This window comes from Rhincodon typus, chromosome 2 (assembly GCF_021869965.1).
Source record: "Rhincodon typus isolate 14 chromosome 2, sRhiTyp1.1, whole genome shotgun sequence".
Taxonomy (NCBI): domain Eukaryota; kingdom Metazoa; phylum Chordata; class Chondrichthyes; order Orectolobiformes; family Rhincodontidae; genus Rhincodon; species Rhincodon typus.
In genome coordinates, this window is record NC_063333.1 from 109,843,493 (window position 1) to 109,867,710 (window position 24,218).

Here is a 24,218-nt window from a genome sequence, read left to right on the forward strand (position 1 = left end):
TTAACTCTGTTTTCTCCTCCACAGATGCTGCCAGACCTGCTGAAATTTTTGGACACGCTTTGTCTGGCATCTCACCCCAATTAAGCCACTGAGAGTGGCTCTACTAGCAGCAAGGACCCCTAATTGGAATCGCTAAGGATATGTCGTAGCATGCAAGCCCCTCCACCAAAACATGGTGATGATCTACGGGGGGGGCTCAGCTGACAGCACACTTGCCTCTGAATCACAAAGCCCTGGGTTCAAGTCCCACTTCAGGGGTGAGAACATAAACATGAACATCAAGGCAATGACAGTGCAGTAGTGAGGGAGCATCACATTAATGGAGGTACCACCTTTTTTGATGAGTCTTTAAACTGAGGTCCCCTCCACTTTACTTGGGTGGATATAAGAGATTCCAATGCACTACTTTGAAAGATAGAGCAGGGGTGCTATTCTCAGTGTCCTGACCATTATTTATTCCATACTCAAAGTTACAATAAGACAGATTATCTAGTCATTACCATGTTGTTATCTATGGGAGCTTGCCGAATACAAATTCACTGCCACAATTTTACATTTAAACAGCAATTACCCTTCAAAAAGTATTTCACTGGCTATAAAGTGATTTGAAGCATTGATAGTTGTGAAAAGCATTAAATGCAAGTCTTTCTTTCTTTTCGTTTACTATGATTATCAAATATTTTGCACATATTATTATCTATACTGTGTGCATTATTCTCTTCTGTGAAGACAAGACAAAGTCTTGATTAAGAACCATAACCGTTTTATTTTACTTCCACATTTGGTTTTATTTTATGCTGCACTACTCCTTGCTTAGCTATTTTCTGGAATTTCATAAAGCTATAAAATGTTACTGAGTTTTCTTTGATTTTTATGCAAATCCTTTTTCATAAAAATCTTTTTCATACTTTTCCTTTGCTTTCCTAAATTTCATTCTAAATTTTACTACTGTATTTTCTATAATTTTCTTGGCCTAAGTTGTCATTGTATTTGGCATAAGCATTCCCTACTTGCCTTATTTTGTTCTATGTTCCCTAACATCCAGGGGACTCTAGATTTGATTTTATTTCTTTCTTGAAGGCTTCCCATTACTCTGACAGTTGTTTACCTTCAAATACCTGATTCCAGATCACTTTTGCTAAGTCATATTTTAGCTAAGTAAAATTAACTTTGCTCAATTGAGCTCTCTGCCCTTTCTCATAACTCTAAATCACACTGAATGATTACTACCACAAACATATTCTCCCACTGTCCAGCTTCATTTCCTAAAACAACGTCCAGAATGACCCCTTTTCTTATGGGGCTTGCCATTTCCTGCTAAAAAAAATTACAAATACATTTCAAGAATTCATAAAATCATACAGTACAGAAGAGGCCTTTTGGCCCATCAATTCTGCACCATCAAAAAAACTTAGTCTACACAAGTTCCACCTTCCAGCACTAGGCCCTTAGACATAGACTTTAGTATTATGACACTTTTCCTGCCTAACTTCCATCCCAGGCAGTACATTCCAGATTCCCATCACCCTCTTGGTGAAACATTTTTCCTCAAATCCCCTTTAAACCTCCTGCCTTTCACCTTGAGATTATTCCCCCTTGTCATTGAACCTTCAGCTGTGGGAATAGCTGCTTTCTATCCACCCTGACCATGCCCCTGAAAACTTTAAACATTTCCATCAGGTCTTCCCTCATCCATCTCTGTTCCAAAGTAAATAATCCAATCTCTTCCAGTATTTCTTCATGGCTAAATTGTTTGATCCCAAACAACATCTTGATGAATTTCCTCTTCCCCACTCCTTCCAGCGCAATCATCCTTGCTATAATGTGATGACCAGAACTGCACACATTCCTCCCACTGAGGCCAAAGCTCTGCACAGTTCTGACATATTTTCCTGGTTCTTATAATCTATGCCATAACTGATAAAGACAAGTGTCTTAACAGCCGTAATAATCTGTCCTGCCACCTTCAAGGATATAGAGTCATAGTCATAGAGTCATGCAGTTGTACAGCTCAGAAATAGACCCTTCGGTCCAACCAGTCCATGCGAACATAATCCCAAACCAAACTAATCCCACCTGTCTGCTTCTGGCCTATATCCCTCCAAACATTTCATATTCATATATCCATCCAATGTCTTTTAAACATTGTAGTTGTACTCACATCCACCGCTTCCTCAGAAAGTTTATTCTGCATGCAAACCACCCTCTGTGAAAAATTTGCCCCTCATGACTTTTATAAATCTCTCTCCTCTCACCTTAAAAATGTGCCCAATAGTCTTGAAATACCCAATCTAGGGAAAAGACACCTGCCATTAACCCTTTCCACACCCCTCATGATTTTATAAACCTCTAAGGTCAATTCTTAACCTCCTATGCTTCAGGGAAATAAGTCCCAGCCTACCCAGCCTTTCTTTACAACTCAAATCTTTTATACCTAGCAACATCCTCATAGATCTTTTCCGAACCCTCTCCAATTTAATAATATCCTTCCTGTAGCAGGGCAACCGGAACTGTACACAATACTTCAGAAGAGACCTCACCAACATCTTGTACAACCTCAATACACATCCCAACTCCTATACTCAAAGGTCTGAGTGATGAAGGCAAGCAAGCCAAATGCCTGTTTAACCACCCTGTCTACATGTGATGCTAACTTCAAAGAATTACGTATCTGAACCCCTAGGTCCCTTTGATCTACAACACTACCCAAGGCCCTACCACTGGGCAGCACAGTGGGTCAGTGGTTATCACTGCTGCCTCACAATGCCAGGGACCCAGGTTCGATTCCACCCTCGGGTGACTGTCTGGGTGGAGTTTGCACGTTCTCCCGTGTCTGCGTGTGTTTCTGCTGGGTGCTCAGGCTTCCTCCCACAGTCCAAAGATGTGCAGGTTAGGTGGATTGGCCATGTTAAATTACCCATAGTGTTCAGGGATGTGTAAGTTAGGTGAGTTAGCCATGGGTAATGCAGAGTTGCAGGGACAGGATAGGGGTATAGCTCTGCATGGGATGCTCTTCAGAGGGTGGGTGTGAACTTGTTGGGCTGAATGGCCTGTGTCCACACTGTCAGGTCCTAACCCTGTTTGTTATACCAAAATATGATACCTCGCATTCATTCAGACTGAACTCCATCTGCCACTTTTCAGCCCACTGATTGATTTGATCAAGATCCCTTTGTAATCTTAAAAAACCTTCTTCACTGTCTACTATGCCACCAATTTTGGTGTCGTCCACAAACTTACTAACCATGCCATATATGTCCACATCCAAATCATTTATATAAGTAACAAACAAAAGGGGACCCAGAACCAATCCCTACGGAACACCGCTAGTGACACGTCTCCAGTCAGAAAACAATCCTCCACCACCACTCTTGTCTCCTGCCGATAACCCAATTATGACAAACAACCAAGATCCCCCTGTTCCTCTGAGCTTCCTAGTGTTTACGCACTCCCATGTTCTTTACATTGTTTCTATCCCAGTTAATAAGATAGATGTAATTCCTACTGTTATTATCCTATGATTTTGAATCTCAAAAATCTGCCTGTATTTTTGCTTTTCTGTATCCTTTTGACAATAAAGGGGCCTATAAAACACACCAATATTGATTTCCATCTTTTATTCTGCAGTTCAAACCATATGGCCACATTTGACAATCCTTCTCACCATATCATCTCACCTCACAGATAAAATTGCTTCTTTAATCAATATTGCTACTGCCCCTACTTTTATATCTCCCCACTACTTTACCTAAAAATCCTATACACCAACAATATTATGTTGTGGAGATGCCAGCACTGGACTGGGGTGGACAAAGTCAGATGTCACATGACACCAGGTTACAGTTCAACAGGTGATGGTGTACCTGGTGGGTGATGTTCTTACGTGTGATGGTAGTATCCATGTTGATGATCTGAAATGTCTTGCAGAGCTTGGCATGGTTGTATGGTATCGTGATCGCTGTTCTGCTGAAGATTGGGCAGTTTGCTACAAACAATGGTCTGTTTTAGGTTAGGTGGCTGTTTGAAGGTGAGTAGTGGAGGCATAGGGATGCCCTTGGCAAGTTATTCATCATCATCAATGACATGCTGAAGGTTGCAAAGAACATGGCATAGTTTCTCCACTACAGAGAAGTACTGAACAACAAAGTGCACTCAGTTGTATCCTGTGTCTGTCTTCTCAGGAGATGACTGTGGTTTTTTGCTGTAGTACATCAGGACTGTCGAACGATGAGTTAAGCATCATATCCCATTCTTATGATGGCGTCTTTCAGCATCTGTACATGTCCTTCATATTCCTCCTCCATTTTGAGCAGATCTGTGTATACGCAGGGCTTGTCCATAGGGGGTGGCTTCTTTAACGTTTAGGGTGTAAGCTGGAGAAGTGGAGCATCTGAGGTTATCCATTGGCCTTGCAGCAGAGGGAAGTACTCAGGTCTCCATCCTTGATGGAGATGCATGTATCCAAGAATGAAACTGATTCTGAGGAATAGTTCATGATGAGTCTGATGGTGGAATGAAACTTGTTGATATTGTTGTGTAGTTGTTTCAGTGATTCTTCACGGTGACTCCAAAGGAAGATGATGTCATTGATGTAACTGGTGTATTGCATTGGTTGGAGGTCTTGTATGGCGAAGAAGGCTTGCTTGAACTCGTGATGAAAATGTTGGCATATTGTGGTGCAAATTTGGTCCCCATGGCTGTTCCATGTATCTGGATAAAGCTGGTTGTCAAAGATGAAGACATTGTGGTCAAGGATAAAGCGAACGAGTTGTAGGATGGCGTCTGGAGATTGGCAGTTGTCAATGTTAAGTACTGAGACTGTTGCAGCGATGCCGTCCTCATGGAGGAAGTTGGTGTACAGTGCCGAAATGTCCATTGTGGCAAGGAATGTTCCTGGTTTTAGTGATCCGTGGGTGCTGAGTTTCTGTAAGGAGGCTGTACTGTCATGACAGAAATTGGGGGTTCCTTGTATGATGGGTTTCAAGATGCCTTCAACATAGCCAGAGAGGTTCTCACACAGGGATCCGTTGCCTGGTATGATGAGGCGTGAGGGTGTGTTGGCTTTGTGTATTTTCAGGAGACAATAGAAGTTTCCTATGCGTGAGTAAGTGGGATAAAAGCACACAGGATGCTCTCAAGGTCTGGATCAGAGGTCTTGATCAGTTTGTCGAGTTGATGGGTGTGTTCTTTGATTGGATCGGTGGGTAACTGTCTGTTGTGTTCCTGATTGTTCAGTTGTCGGTACATTTCTTTGCAGTGTACATTCTTTTCTGTATGACAATAGCTCCTCCATTGTCTGCTGGTTTGATGACGATGTTGTGGTTGGTCTTGAGAGCATGGAATGCATTGCATTTATTTAGGTGACGTTCTGGGCTACCTTGTGAGCACGATTGATGAAACTGGCGTTGACGCATCTCCTGATGGCTTGAGCATACATGTCAGATGTAGGGCAACAGCCTTCCAGAGGGTCCAATTTGATTCTTTCTTTTACGGTTGCTGCACTGCAGATCTCTCTGTCAACTGTTCTGATTTGTTAGTTGTCTTATTGGGCTTGGTGCCGACATCTTGGGGCTTGTGGAATTATTCCTGGAGCCTCATTCGCCTGATGAATTCCTTTATGTCTGCCACGTGAGCAATGGAGTTCATTTTGATAGTGGGGCAGAAATTGAGCCTCAGCTGGAACTTCAATTTCATCTGGTTGAAGGATGTAGTCAGACAAGTTCACAATGGACTTCCCTGTGGTGATAGGTTTCAATCGTGATATCGGGGAAGGCTTGGTTGCTGCTAGCGGTGATACTGAGTTTCTCAAGTTTCCTGATCTTGGCATGCATATAGGTGATGTAGTTCCACTGCCTCGTCTGCTTGGCAGTGTCTTGTAGCTGGTCTGTTGTGTTGTGAGCGCAAGCTGAGATTATGGGCTCTATCTTGGTTTCAAGATTGTGGCGTCTGCTGCAAAGCTGGTGCATGGGATGGTTGAGGAGTGTGCGAGAAGTACGATGGCAGAGTCTCTCAGTGTAGTCCGTGTTGTAAGCCGACTTGAGTAGGTTCATGATCTGTAGTCCTTTCGGGATCTTGTCTGCTTCCTTGCATCTCTGCTGAAACTTGACATTTGTGTCAATACGCGTGATCTTGTCAGGTAATTAAGAATGTCAACAGATAAGTAGATAACAGTGTGAGTCGAGTGTCGGTTCGCTGAATAACAAGTCTTTGCAGGTAATCAAAAGTGTCAATAGATTAATATAAACAGTGTGAGTAAAGTGTTGGCAGCTGAAAAACAAGAGAAGGGATAACCTATGAACTTATTAATTAAGGCAGAGAGATAAATACAAATAATCAAAAGTAAGATGGTGCTAGAGACAAACCAATTCGCTGGAATAACATGAGTAGGTATCAGAGTCTCTTGACGATGGTCTGTTGCTTTGCAACCTGTGTTTCTGAGCATGCTCGATGGCTACACCACCTAGTGGTGGCACCTGCAATAAGCAGCCTTCTTAAATGTAATTTAAGAGCTCAGCAGACCATAAATATTCTTTAAAATAGCATAGAACATAGAACATTACAGCCATAACAAAACCAAAGATACAGAGAGTTGTGAATGCAGCCCAGTCCACCATGCAAACCAGCCTTCCTTCCACTGACTCCATCGCTACTTCCCGCACCTTGAGAAAGCAGTCAATATAATCAAAGGCAGGGTTGTACTCTCTTCCATCGGGTAGAAGGTATAAAAGTTTGAAAACACGTACCCACAGATTCAAAAACAACTTCTTCCACGCTATTATCTGACTTATGAACAGACCTCTCATATGTTACATTTGATCTTTCTGTGCACCATCTCTGTAGCCGTAACTCAATATTCTGCATTCTGTACTACCACCTTGATGTACTTACATAACGCATGATTAATTATGCCTGGATAGCACACAAAACAATGCTTTTCACTGTATCTCAGTGTGTGTGACAACAATAAATCAAATCAAAATGGGTGGCTGAACAGTCAAGGGGTCAATGAAGAAATCATTATGTACAAGTGGTAAGAGAAGCACTCAATACACACTTCAATCTGCAAGAAAAAAAAATTGTTCAACAAACTAAAACTAGAGTAGAATAGCATAGCATAGAATAGAATAGAACAGAACAGACTAGAATATCCTTTATTGTCACATGTACTCTAGTGCAGAAGTACAGGTGTACAGTGAGAGGTTTTTACAATTTCAAGCCTCTAATTAAGCTTAGCGAGCTACATTGTATCAATGATCTACATTGGCTTACACAAGAAGTTTGCATATGGCATCTTAAAAGAAGAACTAATTAGGGAAAGAATCATTGTCAGGAATCTTAGATGAAGCATTGCCTGGCCACTTAAGATCAAGTCAACTCTTGACTAAGAGACAATTCAACTGAGCAAACAAAGCATGGTCAAGACATAAAATCTATTGATAATTCAGGGCATCCCAAAAATGACCAACACAATGGAGTATGTTAAGATCAAAAGCAGGAGAGGCAGAAACAGTGAGTAACAACAGCCACTGCTAACTGCAAACTAGTAAAATTGCCACAGCGACTATTCCTTTTACAAAAAAAAATTGAAACGAGAGATATGGGGTGAGATGTAATATAACATGTAGAATCAGACACTTGGGTAGATGTAGTTTAAGGTATGAAAAGTTAATGAGATAAAGTATGCATCATTCCAAAAAATTACGCAATATCATATGACCTTGCTTTATCTCCTGGCAAAATAAAGCCAGAAGAAAATGTTTCTCAAATAAAGTTAGTGTTTTACTTATTCCAGCATACTTGTAAATAATCTTTGTAGCAGAAAACCAAGAATGTTCTACCACTTACTGCTGAGCCAGAAAGTTGTGCATCTAGGTTGCAAACTAAGATTTCAGCTTAGAAATCTGGGATGTCACTCTAATGTAATACAAAGACAGCGTTACACTATTGTCCAGGGTCACGTTTAAGATGACATGTTAAAACAAGGCCTTGTATGCCATGGCATTATTTAAAAGATTGCTGCTCCAATGCCTCACTGGTGGAGGGAGTGAACGTTTGTATGTATGGTGCTAATTATATGGACTGCTTTTCCTGGATGGCATCATGGTTCTTGAATGTTGTTGGATGTTGCATCCATCCAGGCAAAAGAAGAGTATTTCATCACATTTCTGATTTGTGCCTTGTTGATGGCAGATATTCTTTTGGGAGTCGGGAGGTGAGTTACTTGCTTCATGAATTCTAGCCTCTGACCTGCTGTTTGGAGCCAGAGCATTTAAATGGCTGGTTCAATTCAGTTTCTGGTCAACAGAAATCCTCCAGTTATTGATGGTGGGAAATTCAACAATGGTAATACTGTTGAACGTCAAGGAGTAATGGTTAGATTCTCTTGAAGATGGTGTTCAGTGGGCCTTTGTGGGCATTTCTCAGCCCAAATCTGGATGTTGTCCAGGACTTGCTTCATTTGGACATGAAGTGCTTCAGTATCTGAGTCATCGCAAACAGTGCCTAACACTGTGAAATCATCAGCGAACAACCCACTTCTGACTATGGAAGGGCAAGTCCTTGATGAAGCAACTAAAGTCCATCCCATCTCTCCAAAATCCAAATGTAGGATGGATGGAAGGAATGCTATGTGAACAATAACCTCAATTTGCATACCTCTGTAAAATAGAAAAACTTTACACACTGCTTCGTAACATTTGAAATAGGAGCTGTAATAGGCCATTCAGACTGTCAAGACTCATCTGCCATTCAACTAAATCTTAGCTGATCTGATTGTGACCCTAAATCCACTTTCCTGTCTGTTTCCCACTGACACCCTTGTCACTCAAAAATCTGTCCAACTCTGCATTAGATATTTTCAATGACCTAACCTCTACTTGCTGGTTGGAGAAGAGATTTCTAAAGACAAATGACCCAATGAGAGAAGAAATTCCTTTCTACCACTGTCTTAAATTAGAGAAGCCCTTACTTTCAAACTGTGCCCTAGTTTTAGATTCTCATGAAAGGAAACACACATCTCAACATTTATTCTGTCAAACCTGTTCAGAATGTTATGTCTTAATAGGATCATCTTTTGTTCATCTCATCTCCAATCAGAATAGGCTCAACTAGCTCGGCCTTTCCCCCTAAGGTAAGGAATCAGTCTAATGAACCTTCTTTAAGTTGTTTCTGATTCAAAAATGGGCCTCCAAAAGTAAGATGACCAAAATTCTGCAGTACTCAAGCTGCGGTGTCACCAATGTGCAAGACTTTCCCTATTTTTCTGCTTCCTTCCCCTTACAGTAAAGATTAACATTCTGTTTGCCTTCCTAATTTCCTTGTTTTATCTGAATGCTGACATTTTGTGATTCAAAGACACCCAGGTCCTTATCCAGCAGATAATAGCCTAGCCTGTCCAACATTTTCACATGAGCCAACCTGCTCATTCCAGGAAAACCTTTTCTAAACTATCTCCAAAGCATTTACATCCTTCATTCAATAAGGAGGTCAATTCTATACAATGTATTCCAGCTGTGTTCTCACTAATGACATGTAAAGCTAATGCATAACCTTCCTATTTTTGCATTCAATTTGCCACATGATAAATGAAAGCATTCTATCAGCCTTTCCAATTACTTGCTGTATTTGCATATTAATCTTTTGTGGTTCTTGCACTAGGGCCCACAGATTCCTCTACTTCTCACAGCTCTCAATCTACCACTACTTAAACAGTATGCTTTTATATTATCCCTGCCATAATGGAAAATTCCACATTTTTCCACCTTATACTTCATTTGCCAGATTTTTGCCCAATGACTTAACATATCTATACACATGTCACTCTGTTCTCTTCACAATGTACCTTCCTTCTTTATTTATCTTGTCAGAAAATTTAGCAATCATACTTTCAGTCTCTTCATTCAAGTCATTTGACCAGTTAAAGGTTAAGGCCCAGAAATTGATCCCTGTGGCATACGACCTGTTACATCTTGTCAACCATTTGCACACTCTATTAACTAATGCATACTCCTCAATCCATCAAAATAAATACAGTATTGCTGTTTATGGGCATTTCTTTGTGCAGATATACTAATGTGTGTCCTAGATTAGAATAGAGATGAGTAGAATATTATGCAATTATCTTAAGAGCAGTAAAGGGGGATATTGAGATATTGTGAAAGGTATTAAAAAAATGTATTTTTCCAACAGTACAGTGGTTCGTGAGCATTTAAGTGACAAGCTGCTTGATAATTGAGGAAACATACAGGCAGAGCAAAAATTTGGAGACTATACGCTTCTGACAGACAAGGGGACTACCACTGGGTCAAGGGTCAAACGCCCAGTATTGCTCCTGATCAATCTACATTCCACTCATTGTACTGTGACACATGCCCAGTCCCACATTTCACATTTGATGCTTTTTTTTCTCCTAGCACATTTGTCGATTAAGGGGAGATGCATGAGCGCCAGGCAGTGTACTCAGCCATATCTTCCGCCAGGATCAACTGGGCCAAATGTTCCAGATCCCTAGTCAATCTACAGCAGGTGGATTCCCTGCCAGAGGAATTACGGGCGTTCAGCTGGAGTACCACACATCTACCCTATCTGGGGGTCTACCTCAGCCTAGCTGAGGAACTGTGGCTGATGAATTGGCAGGAGATGGAGGCCAAAGTCTCAGCTTGCCTAGGCCGCTGGACAGGACTGCTTCAAGTATTATCTTACAGGAGCCGAGTGCTGGTCATAAACCAACTGGCGGCCTCCATGCTGTTGTACCAACTGATGCCTTTGGCCTCTCCTCCTGGTTTTATGACAAAAGTCCAGAGAAGATTGCACTGGGTCACAGCAGAGCTTCCGAGTCTCGGCATTGAGAACAGCGGTCAGTCACTGGGGTGCTTCCACACCTAGGTGGTGATTTTCCACTTTCAGACCCTTCAGCGACATCTTTACGTTGAGCATCTTCCTAGATGGTTCCCCCTGGCAACGTATTTTTTCAGCTAAGTGCACAACCTCAATTACGACATACAACTCCTGTTCATTGACCTCGTGGGTCTGCAAGTCGCCCTCAGGATGTTGCCTGTCTTCTACCAGGGCCTGATCAATGTCTGGAACATGGTTGACTCGTGCTAGATCTTCCCGCCATCAGGAGTAGTGGCTATCATCAGACAGCCATTGCTCAGGAATCTGCACCTCCACCATCACTAGTTGGAGTGGCTAGCTGAGAGCAAGGCCATGGCCACGGGGGTGACCAGAGTTGGGAAACATGCTGGCTGATGGAGGCCTGAGTTGGATGTCGCTGCAGGAATTGGAAAGCAGAGCAGCATTGGACTCCCAGCTCACACAGCCAATGCCATCTGAAAATGGCGATGACTGGACCCGACATTGTGCACGCGCCTGTTTGGTCGGAATTTCATATTGGCCCGAAGGTCGTGAACTCCCTCAGGACCTGCATCCCACAATCTGTGTTGTGTGTCGTTTAACCGGCTCTTGTACAGCTGCTGCAGCACACCATCAACCTCGCCGCTTCCATTTCCGCTGCTGAAATAGGCCTTGACATGCTTACTTGCCTCCGGGCAGCAGGGATCCCCAATAGAGGGCTCTCTACGCTCGAGTCCTCCCTCTTTCCATCTGGGACTTGAGTCGTGCTGTTGCACGCCGGGGTCCCTTATAACCGCAGATTACGGATTCACAGACTCCCAGACCTACTTGTTTATTTTACGGCACTGTGGAGTTCATGGATCACATATATATTGGTTGTGAGCTTTAGACTCCCCTTTTAGTTTTTTGATAAACCTTCTGTTGTGTTTGATCTTTGGGTACCCGCTGCGGAAGGGAGGGGGCAAATAGGCAGACCTCCTCGTGGGTCTACTCCTGGGCCTGGCTCGGCTGGCAATAAACAAGTCCAGGCAGCGGGCTGTGGGTGGGGTTGTTTCTGTCGACTGACTGCTCGTCTTCCATGGTTACGTTCAAGCCCGGGTGTCTTGGAGAGGGGGCGTGTCGTGTCCACCAATGCTCTCAATGCCTTTAAGGCCAGGCAGGCACCGCGAAGGTTACGGTGCTTTATTTCTCCCCCCAACTCATTTGATTTAGTCACCTCCTTCTCTCCCTAACCGTTCCACATTTTAATGATAGCATTGCCCTTAACAGGCTTTGCTTCTTAATGTTCAGTTGGCCTCTTGGATGTTTTCCTGGTGGTGGAAGAAAATGAATCATAAAAAGTTCTTTTTTTTAAAAAAAAAAGTGATAACACTCACGTCGCCCATCCACAGCGTGGCCATGCTCCCGTGAGTCTGCTTTAAAGTGTCTTAAATCCCGCTGCACGTTCGATCAAAACAGTCGTCCCCGTTCCCACAGAGGAGCAACGGTTCGTTATTCCGTCCTCTATGACTGCCGGAGCGCAGCCTGACTATTTCTCGCTCATAGGTGACTCGGAGGAGAAGTAACTTTCCTATCACGCCTTGTGCCCGACATTGTCAACAAGTTGAGCAGTTGCACAAGCAACAAAAGTTAAATAACTTCCATTAGGATCAGCAAGTGGAATTGGGCATCCATTGACGTATTTCAGCCGCGCCGATAAAATATCGCAAGGCCCTTGGTCCTTTCTCACTAGCTGCGACAAGAGGTGAGAGATGGATGTTGAGGTCAGGACCGACTCTGAAGTGGTGCTGATTGGTGGTTGTTACGAACAGATTATTTTCGGTTATCGGATAAAAAGGCCTGGGCAGGTGAGAATGTATCTGTCGTTTATGTAAAGGTGGATTTGCAGGTTAGCTCGAAACAGTGTTAAGGTTTACCTGAGAGTTGTTGATTGGTTCTGGTTCACAGGCCACCTGTTACGTAGTTCAGCTTCTGGGGCCGATCGTCTTGGATGCCTTCATTCCTGAATTCATCCTTCTGAGTTAGCGACATTTTGTTAACTCTAAAATAGTATATTTTCAAAGGCCAGCAGCAGATCCGAATGATTTGAGAAACATTGGGGTGGTTGATCTATCTTGGACAGTATTAAAATACCACGTATGGATCGTTGCCTGGGAATCCGGACTGTAGGTTGGACTTTGCGGTCAGTGATGGAGCCTTTTTTTTAAACAACTGAATTTGGTCGGGCACTTGAAGGGTTTTACGTCGTTAGTTCCTATGATCCAAAACACCCTAGAGTATAGTGAAACCTATATGAACGAAACAGGCAACCAACCTCTTTAACCAATCGATTTGAAATATTGATAATAAGGAGTGTAGTCTGAACTAGGATATATTTTGGTTTTTTTTGGGGGGGAAGAAACGTAATAGAGCTTGAAGTGTCAACGGGTCTGATAGCGTTTGTGAGACAGAGAAACAAGTTAACATTTCAGGTTGTTTCAGTTTTAGTATAAGTTCAATTTCAAATCGGGCATAATAAAACAAATTCAGCGTGTAAAAGAAATATTGGATTAAGAATGAGATGAAATGTTAAAGTAGTGTGTTTAATCTTTCTTTTATCTCCCTTCCTCAAATTAATACACTTTGTTTTGTCTCTCCAAGTATAATCTGAAAGAATGGGACTATGCCTGTTAGCTCATTCACTGTCAGACTCTGGATCAGGCAAACCCTAAATACATCTATTGAGTTTAGCATGTATATACCCGTGAATGCAACAACTTCACACCATTCCCTTTATTTTAGTGATGTGTCAAATGGCAAGAAATAATGATCATTACAGCTTCTAGAGGAATGAAATGGTTTACTAATTTGCATATTTCACAGCATATTGTTGTCGGGTTTCACTATTAACAGTGGTGAGCATTGTTTGTACCATGTTTAAAATAGCACTACATCTAAATCAACAACTAAATAACAGGCTCAGGTAGCCAACCACTTTTGATTGAGTCTCTACTTAAATTGCATTTCAGATTGAAGCCTGAATCACCTTCATGGATGAAAGAATAGGCCCAGGATCACAAACCTTATCAATTTACTGGCTGCTTTTCCAATGTTGCAACCTTATTCTTCTAGCTGGTTTATTTGTATTTTATAAATTGTTTGATTTATTACATTGCTACAGTGCATTTAAGTCTTCTCATACTTACTCTGAATATAATTATTTAGCCCATTATAGTGTGCCATCTTTCTTGAATGGCTCATACAATCTTAGACTACAGAAGAGGCCTTTTGTCCCATAAAATCTATACTTCCAAAAATTTTCTACACCCTACGCTACTTGCATTTTCCTGCACCAGACCCTTAGCCTCCAATGTTATGTCTTTTCAAGAGCTTATCTAAGTATTTTTTAAGAGGTTGAGATTTTCCACCTCAACTACCCTCCCAAGCACTCCATTCCAGACCTCCACTACACTTTGAGTGAAAAGGTTTTTCCTCCATTCCTCTCTCAAACCTCCTGCCTTTCACTTCAGAATTCAATTCCCTTGTTATTGAACCTTCAACTAAAGGGAGCAACTGCACTCTAAGCAACTATCCATTCTCCTCATAATCTTATACAGGACACCTCTCAACCTTCTCTGCTGTCAAGAAAACAACATTATTTTATCCAGCCTTTCTTTATAGCTGAAGTGCTCCATCCCATGCAACATTCTGGTGAATTTTCTTTGTAGCTCCTCCAATGCAGTGACAGTATTTCAACGGTGGCTGAATCAAAGTTCTGTACAACTCCAACATGACCTCCCTGTTCTTATTATCTATGCTATAACTGATAAAAGCAAGCATGCCGTATGTTGCCTTAACCTGTCCTACCACGTTTTAGGAGTTTATGGATAAACACTCCCAAGATTCCTCTGAGCTTCCTCATGTTTTTACATTTATTGATTAATCTTTTCTCTTGTTCCTCCTTCGAAAATGCATCACCTGACATTTCTCAGGGTTCAATTCTATCTGCCATTGATCTGCCCCCGAGTCTATCTGTATCGTCCTCTATGCTAACACCTTCCTCCTCACTGTCAACAGTCCAGGCCAATCTTCTTGTCATCTACAAACTTATTTTTCATCCCTCCCACATTCTCATCTACGTCATGAATATCACAAACAATAAGGGACTCAGCACTGATCCCTGTGGTATGCCACTGCGTGCTGAGTTCAATAACATAAATAGCCTTCTACTACCACTCCCTGTCTCCTGTCACACAGCCAATTTTGGATCCATTCTTGCCAAATTAGCTTAGATCCCATGAGCTTTTACCATCTTTATTAGCTTCCCATATGGGACCTGTCTATAGCTTTGTTGAAATCCATTTGTCTCATAGCCCTGCTGTTTCTTCTCAGTCCTGCAAATTTCACCCCTTCAAATTCCTGTTGCAAGGTTCTATTGTAGCTTTTGAGGCAGTGTATTGCAGATCATAATAACTTGCTGTGTAAAATGTATCACAAGATATCACAACCAAAGTACAAAATTTCACATGCTGTGTTGCTCATTTTTTTAGTCTGTTTTTAGCCTCTCGAATCTGTTACAAGTCTGCTCATTGATTAATATTGTTTCCAGTTTTGCATTATCTGAAAGCGTTTAATTTGTGCTTTATATTCCTTGTGCCAAGCCAGTAATGTATATTAAAGCTTTCTAATACTAATCACTGTATCACTCCCTCTAGTGTCTCAATCATTCGCCAGTGCTGTCAACTTTGTCTGTTAGTCAATTTTGTTTCCACACTGTCTCACTACCCCTTTAGCTCATGTGCTTCGATTTTTCTTACATGTCTATTATGTACAATTTTATCAAGTGCCTTTGAAAGTCCATGGGCACAATATGCATGTGAATGTGTTAAATGACATGAACTTTCTTCTGAAAGTGTCCAGTGCTATTGAAAATTAATAAATACAGTCACAAATGCTGGCTAAAATTGTGTTACTTGCACTTTCTAGAACTGGAATATAGAACCCGACTTTACTCATCATGCTCATACAGCCTCTTTAACGACTGTGGCTATAAATGATTGCTATGTGGCAACGGGCAGTAAAGATGAAACTATTCAACTGTACAACATGAAAAAGAAAATTGATCAAGGATCATTATTGTACCATGATGGTGCGTAAAAATATGCTTTCACACTTTTTGATATTGATCTTTTTGTGGATAACTTAAAGTAACTCGAAGAATTGATTACTAAGATTATTGATGGTGCTGTGTAAAAAGCAGAAAATTTGTGCCACAGAAGAGACTATTTGATTTATGGTACTGTTCCCTGGAGAATTATTGCTGGGGTCCTGGTGTGCACTTTTGTCAAAAACTAATACCTGTACAGTAGTCTTGGAGTAGAAAATTATGACTGCCTTTGTCTTTGGGTTCTAATTTCATGATGAAATTTCAGAATTTCACATGATAATGCCAGCGAGAGATTCTACAAGCCACAGAGTATTAGAAAAAGCTTTTAAAGCATAAAATACTGGAGGCACTTGGCCCTTAATGTTGGTCAAATTTTAGCATTTAGTTCAATAATGAGAAACTTGGATCAGAAACAATATGCTAAATCCAAATTAGGACAATTAGAAAGTAACGAGGACAGATTTGACTGGAATGGACTGGGAAAAGTAGTTTAGCAGAAAAGATGTTTAAGGAATTAGGACAGACCTTTAGAGAACAATTCATGACTCTCAAGATTAATATATTCCAGTAAGGAAGATTCTAGAAGCCGGGATAAACCAACCATGGTTAACTAGGGAAGATAAGGATAGCACCAGCCTAAAAGAGGAAAGATTTAGTGAATAGTAGAGGTAAGCCAGAGGTTTGAGAAAAGTTTTAAAACCAGCAAAAGATGACCAAAAAACAGTGGGAAACTAAATCGAGGCTAAACTGGCAAGTAATATCAAAACAGAAACTCTTGCTGTCCTTCAAGATATATATTTAAAAAGGAAGATTAAGGCCAAAGTGAAAATTGGCCCCTTGAAGAATGAGGATGGGGAAATAATGTGGGAACTGGGAAATGGCAAAGGCGTTGAATAACTATTTCGCAGCAATCTTTGCAGTAGAAGACATTAATAACCTTTCAAAAATACTAAATAATCAAGGGGCAAAATTGGGGGAGGAAATAAATACAGAAATAATCACTAGAGAAAATGTGCTTCGAATAGGGGAGCCCAAAACTAGAGGGCATAGGTTTGAGGTGAAAGGGGGAAGATTTAAAAGGGACCTAAGGGGCAACTTTTACATGCAGTGGGTGGAACAAGCTGGCAGAGGAGGTTGTTGAAGCTGATAAAATTATAATGTTTAAAAGGCATCTGGATGGGTATATAAACAGGAAGGGTTTAGAGGGATATGGGCCAAATGCTGGCAAATGGGACTAGATCAGTTTAGGATATCTGGTTGGACTGAAGGATCTATTTCCAAGCTGTATAACTCTATATCTACAACTATGACTGTAAATTGAATAGGCTGGAAGGCTGATAGGTCCCTGGAACTGGCCTTGTAGAAAGTAGCCATGATGTGAAGATGCTGGTGTTGGACTGGGGTGGATGAAGTCAGAAGTCACATGACACCAGGTTTATTTGAAGTCACCTGATGAAGGAACAGCGCTTCAAAAGCTTGTGATTTCAAATAAACCTATTAAAGAAAGTAGCTACAGAGGTAGTGGACGTATCTTATGAGAATTCTTCGATTCTGGAGTGTCCCAGAGGGTTGCAAAACTGGCAGTATAACACTCTTTTTCAAAAGAGAAGTAAAATAAAATTCACTATAAGCCAGTTAACTTAACATCTGTCATTGGGAGAATGTTAGAATCTATTATAAAGGATGTAATAGAGACAATTTAGAAATGCATAATGTAATCGAGCAGAGTCAGCATGACTTTGTGAAGGGGAAATCATGCCTGACAAATTTATTAGAATTCTTTTGAGGAGATAACATGCAGGATAGATGAAGGGGAGTCAGCAGATGGTAATATCTTTGAATTTCCCAAAGGTATATTCCAAAAGGTACAGCACATAATGCTACTTAAAAAATTAGTTTATTACCCTATTAACTGTTGAACTTATGTACTCGATTGTGATTTATGTGCAAGAAACACCAAATTCCACTGTTCTGTAGTCTTCCTCCATTTCACTAACATTCACCTCTCTATTCTTTCTATCAAAGTACGTAAACTCGCATTTTCCCAAAAAATTCTAAGTTTTTGCCAACTTGCTTAACCTCTGTCTATATCCCTCTGTCAGCTTTTTGTGTCATCCTCAAACTTGGTGATATTACATTCACTTTCCTCATTCAAGGCAATATATATTGCAAATATGGCCCCAGCATTTATCCCTGTAGCACTCCAATAGTTACAGGCTGCCATCCTGAAAATGCCCCATTATCCCAATTCTGCATGGGCTGTTATCTTAAGTGCCTAACCTGTGGTATCTTATCAAATGCCTTCAGAAAATCCAAATTTATTTAGTGCACTGCTGCTTCCCTTTTTATCTGGGTTCAGTTAGATCACTTGACTGGATGGAGGGTTTGTGCCACAGAGTGATACCAGCAGTGTGAATTCAGTTCTTACACCAGCTCAGGTTACCCTGAAGGACTGTCCTTTTTGACCTCTCCCCTTTATCTGAGGTGTCAGCCCATGGTCAGAGTTGGCATAAACGTGACAGAGATTTTTAGCTGCAAAAGCAGAATTAGTTTGCCTGGTCTAGCATTAAAGTAAAATCATAAGTTAGCACAACAGTAGCTTTGAGGAGATAAATCCAAGATAACGGGATTGAACAAAGAATCTGATAAATTAATGTACGGGGGAGTTCTGTACAAACCACAGCTGCAAATGTCTAGAAGGTACAGTCTGATAAGAGATGTCTGGGAATAGACAGCCCGAAGTTTGTAATTTAGCAAGAGTTAAAAGAAAAGTAATGATCCCACAATATCTAGAGACAAATGATAAGTTAAAAGAAGAATGAGGTTATGTCTAATAAAACCCATTGAACTGTGAAAGTGATGGAGTTTCAACCTTATTAATGGAATAGATATTGTCTTATTAGGTAAAACAGTGAGTGTAGAAGTATTTAGAGTAGGGTCAGTAAATTTCATCTTAAAAGACAGCATGTGACTAGGATGAGTTATAGTTGCAGCTGCATGATAGTGGTCACCTGGCCTTCCAAGGGCAGATGGTACAGCAGCTGCTCACAACCCAGTGGCTAAAGAATTCTAATATTAGATGTAACCTATTGTACTATAACTAACTTTAACTTTATATTAGAAATGTGATTATGATTTTTATAGCAATTAGTAGGAATTAGCACCTTTTTCTATTTCCTGTGATTAGGACAATAGGAAATATTAAGACGAGTAACATAATTTGATAAGAGTAGCAATGAACTGCAGAATTCAAGTGTCGTTGGAGATAAGCAAGTTTGAGAAATTTCTGAGAAGGAGTATAACTGTTAACATTTAAATGTATATTAATGAAGTATATTTTAAGATCCCAATGTCTAATGATAACGATGCCTGGTGAACATCATGAGATCATTGAGAGCCTAGAGCTGCCCATGGGGGTGTGCTACATTGATCAGGTATTTCACAGGATTGAATATATAGATTTGGGGGGGGTGGTAGAGGGGTTTGGAAGGAACAATGACATCAATGTTGCATGTAATTATTGTAACATGAAATGTATAAAAATGCTGTATTCAGCTGGGGAAACCAGAGTGTCATTGACCTCGCCAATCTGAACCATATTTAGGAGGGCAACTGGGCTCCGCATGAAAGCCAGATTTGGAGTGGTCTCTGGCCTCTCCAGCATGTGTGGTAAAAGAACTCTGCTGAACGCAGAACTCAAGACACTTCCTTGACATCTCTCCCCAGCAGTGACCTCAGGTTAAATCACCACCTCTCATTCTCTCTCTACTGAAAGAGCAGCCCTACGGTCCTCTGGGACTATGGTGACTTTGTCTAGCTGCTTGTTACTACTTCAAAGAATTCAAATAAATGTTAGGCATGATTTCCCCAATCTGATTCATCTCTGCCCTCTCCTGAGATCCCCAGTCTCAGATGCTAGTCCTCCCCCCACCATTTCTATTCATTCCACACGATATTAAAAAATGAAGAAAGGCAATGGATATTGTAAAGGCTATAGACAACATTCCAGCGATGGTACTAAAGATCTGTTCTCAGTTTGCACTTCACTTCTACCCAAGCTGTTGCAGTACATCTACAACTTGGCATATACCTGGCAATGTGTAGAATTACCCAGATATGCCCTGTCTATAAAATGAACAAATCCAGCATGACCAATCACTGTCTTATTTGTGTACTTTGATCGTCATCAAAATGATGAACAGATTGTTGACTTTCTGTTAGGGAAAAGTCTTCAGGATTCTCGAGTAACTTGTGAAGATGTCACCTGAGGTGTGCATCAGTGAGCATAAATAACAGTGTGGGCAGAGTTAGAACACTAGAAGGAACAATCTAGAGGATATACTAGAGTGAGACTCTCTTGAAGAACACAGAGCACATGGACATGAGCACACAAAGGTGTCTATCCTTCCCTAATGCATATAATCATAGGTGTACAAGGCCCTGATTAACTATGGATTCTGAAGAAAAGTCATACTGGACTCAAAACATTAACTCTGTTTCTCTCTCCACTGATGCTGCCATACCTGCTGAGTTTCTTCAGCATTCCCTTTTGTTTGTTTCAGATATCCAGCATCTGCAGTATTTTGTTTTTATCCTGATATTTCTATGATTACCATGTGCAGCAGTATTTAATTTGCAAGCATTAGAAATACTGTTACCTTTTGAAGTTCTAAGCCTTTTAAAACATGGTCTGAAAAATCCATAACACTAACCTACTCGGTGGTGCTCAGTTTGAGTTCTGCCAGGCAGCTTCAATTTCTGATCTCTTTACAGCTTTGTCCAAATATGGACAAAAGAGCTGAACTCCAGAGGTGTGGTGAAATATCAAGGCAGCGTTTAACCAAGTGTGGAATCATGGCGCTCTAGGAAAACTAGACTCAATGGGAATCTAAGGGAAAATTCTCCACTGGATGGAGTCATATCTAACACCAAGGAACATAAATGTATCTGTTTGAGTTCAATCAAATCTTACCTGGGGTATTACTGCAGTGTTTTAGTGTTGACCCATCTTCAACAGTTTCGTCAATAACCTTCCCTCCTCTGGTATTAAAGAAGTCATGTCCATATGTACTAAGACCCAGAAAATATCTAAGCTTGGCTGATAAGTGGTAAATAACATTTGCACCACAAGTGCCAGGAAATTACTATCCCCTAACATGAAAATCTAACTATTATTTGCAGATTATTTGTAGATCAGGAAAAATTGTACCCATTGGCATGGTAGCAAAACACAGGTGATGTTGATTTAAGCTGAATGGTTAAAAGAGCAAATGCTGATGAGAGAAACCTTTCCACGCAGTGTTTGGATTTGCCCTGGAATGTACTGCTTGATTGGTTGGATGCTGAGTCAGTTGTGGTTTTTGAAAAGACGATTGAAATAGTTATCTGAAGAGGAAAAACTCGCAGAGCTGCAGGGAAAGAATTGATGTCAAACTAGCCGACTTTCTCTTGTAGAAAACCCAAAGGAAACAAAGAGCCAAATGGCCATCATCTGTCCTGTTGGCTATTGTGATTCTGTTCTACAAAGAGTTAGCAGTTTTGCACTCAAGTTGAGATGTTAAGTGCAAGATCGTAGCAGTATTAATTGTGTTAGGGTGAGCCAATGAATGCAAGAAAGGAAAACAGAAATGCTGGAAAATCTCAGCAGGTCTGGCAATATCTGAGAGAAATCGGGGTTAACGTTTCAGATCCAGTGACCCCTGTTCAGAACAGATGAATGCAAGCTCAGAGTTGCACTTAATAAGAAAATTTTGGGAGGTGAATGAAGGGATGAGTTGTGGATTGATTTGTTTGTTTCCACTGTGCTGCCTGTAGCTCCAAAAATATGGGCACTACTTATCCAAACTTCTCTACCTCTAATTTTTGATTAAATGGATTTGTTGGGAGCAGTGAAATGGATTTTAACATCTTCCTGGTGAGGATGCATTTTGTACATTTTAACATTTCTGGTTTGATTTCCTGCTGCTTGCTTGAACTTCATACATGGTGCCATTTCAGAAGCACTATCTATAATTCTGAAATTTTTCTCTAATCATTGTCGTTCATTAAGTGAGCTTAACAGCAAAGTGCCACTCATAATGATCATAATGACATGAGTCAATCCTGCCCTTATGCCAACAATCAGAAATTAGATTGGTGGCTATTCTTTTTAATTAATAACCTAAGGATATTGAAGGAAATTAAAGCCTCTTCTTCCTGACAACTCTCTTAAACTTATACATGTGATCAAGTAACTGCGCACAAGTTGGGGATTTCACAGAATCTACAGAATTCAGTTCCACATTTGGCAGAGAGCTAAGATTGCATGGGGTGATATAAATGCATTTGGAAAGTATCGAGTGCAATGATGTGCAACCGGTGCTGTTGGTATTGAATATCTGTTTATAATAGGTGATCTCTGATTTGTATGTACCTTTTTTATTGTTGATCAAATCTTGACCTTCGTTTTCTGAAGGTACAATAACCTGCCTTGAATTCCATGGAAATACACACTTACTCAGTGGAGCAGAAGATGGGCTCATCTGCGTGTGGGACATTAAAAGATGGGACTGCCTGAAGACTATTCGAGCTCATAAGTAAGAACCATTCATGCAATTTGGTGCTAGTCGTTTTTGTCTGTGACTGAGCGCAGTATCTATCAAATTTCAAATCATAATGAAGTTTGACTAGTAGCTAGCAAAATACAAGCTCCCACAACAGTCCAATAGCAATCTTTTTAAAAAGGAGGTCCTTCTGATGCAGTCTAAGTGCATTTTTCCTGTGGAAAAGTAAGGAAAAACAAAACCAGAGCAACAAAACTGGATAACAAAATTAAAAGGCTGAATATAAAAGTGAAAAAAAGGCAAATTAGATTATGATAAGAAGAGATTAATGGCTAACATTTAAAGGAAGTCTAGAGATATTGTCTGGATGAGTGTGAGGCAGCAAAACTAATTAGAGGCTAAAATGGAGATCAGTTAGTGGAGGCAGAAGTCATGGGAGAGGTACCAATGAGTATTATATAATCTGCTCCTCAAGGAAGAGGCCTTTGCAAAGATAAAGCCAGAATGATGTATGTGATTTTAAAAATTATAGTGAGAGGGAAGTGAGCACTTTTCCAAGTCTTAGTGTATATGGACATGGCTGCTTCAATACCTGAAGAGGAAAGGAATTCATGGAACAATTCCGGATGTTTGACCTAGGACACGAACCCTGAGGAAGTGCTGCAGTAATACTCTGGTTCAGAAAGTACAACTACATTGCTTTGTACTAGATATGGCTCCAACCAGTGGAGAATTTTCCCCTGGAGTTCCATTGAATCAGGTTTTGCTAGAGTTCCATGATTCCACACAGTCAAATGCTGCCTTGATGTCAAGGGCTGTCATTCTCGCCACACTTCTGGAGTTCAGCTGTTTCTTTTTACCATGTTCAGAAATGATCACTTGGACCAGATGTATGTTTCCTAATTGTTGAAAAAATTAAGGATAAAAATTATGGAGGTGCTGAGCACAGTTTTCCAATTCCCCCTTGAAATCGAGAGTGGTGTGAACACTGAAAGGGGACAAAGAAAAATCTGGCAATGGCAAGACAGTTGTACTCTGATACTCAAAATCTTCTCTGCAAATATTCCAGTCACTTAAATTTGGCTAACTTGCCTGTTAGAATTCTGCCATTTAGAAATGGTAGTACAACTTTATTTGACCTTCAGTCATCTGGAACCATGTTTGTCACCTATGGAGCATTGGAAAATGATGGTTAGCGCCTACACGACTTCTCTAGCATCCCTTAACAGCCTACATTTTGTATTGCTCTTTTAAAAGATGTTAAAATCATTAGTACTTGCCTTCTCGCTGTTGAATTAATCTAATTTCATACTTCTCCCTAATTATAATGTGTAAGTTATTGTCTCATCTTTTTTGTGAAAATGATACAAAATATTAATTAAGAACCATATCTGCATTGTGTGCCTCCCCACACTGATTCCTTTTGTGCTCCTAGTAAGGCCTAATCTTTCTTCTACCTTCAGGATCTTATTCATATTTCTCTGTCATTGGTGATATGGACCATGATCTCTGACTGTCTTCTGACCAGTCACATCCTTGATCCTGAAATAGGGAAGGCAACGTAATGTGCTGGAGCTACATCTGCAGTTATAGAAGCAATTTTCTATTCTGATCAGGGTTTTGTTTGTGTCTCTCTCTCTCTCTCTCTCTCTCTCTCTCTCTCTCTCTCTCTCTCT

At 40.7% G+C, this 24,218-nt stretch overlaps 2 protein-coding genes across 7 annotated transcripts in view; one reads left to right on the forward strand and one right to left on the reverse strand.

Annotated features, from left to right (window-relative positions):
* trnau1apb (tRNA selenocysteine 1 associated protein 1b) overlaps nucleotides 1–12,347 on the reverse strand; it is a 53,228-nt gene extending 40,881 nt beyond the window's left edge. Inside the window, exons 1-2 of one of the 6 annotated variants that reach the window (XM_048616342.1) lie at nucleotides 12,231–12,347; nucleotides 3,884–6,267 (exon numbers count right to left, since the gene is read on the reverse strand). In XM_048616342.1, coding sequence (XP_048472299.1) covers nucleotides 3,884–3,937 — 54 coding nt within the window. In that variant the 5' untranslated portion in view covers nucleotides 3,938–6,267; nucleotides 12,231–12,347. Of the gene's footprint in view, nucleotides 1–3,748; nucleotides 6,268–7,845; nucleotides 11,585–12,230 lie in introns of those variants that run through there. The other 5 variants (XM_048616336.1, XM_048616348.1, XM_048616360.1 and 2 more) reach the window with 5 other exon arrangements.
* A 142-nt stretch (nucleotides 12,348–12,489) lies between these two features.
* pak1ip1 (PAK1 interacting protein 1) overlaps nucleotides 12,490–24,218 on the forward strand; it is a 58,632-nt gene continuing 46,903 nt past the window's right edge. Inside the window, exons 1-3 of the mRNA XM_020514902.2 lie at nucleotides 12,490–12,701; nucleotides 15,820–15,982; nucleotides 22,455–22,575. Of these exons, the coding sequence (XP_020370491.1) occupies nucleotides 12,606–12,701; nucleotides 15,820–15,982; nucleotides 22,455–22,575 (380 nt within the window). The 5' untranslated portion in view covers nucleotides 12,490–12,605. The remainder of the gene's footprint in view (nucleotides 12,702–15,819; nucleotides 15,983–22,454; nucleotides 22,576–24,218) is intronic.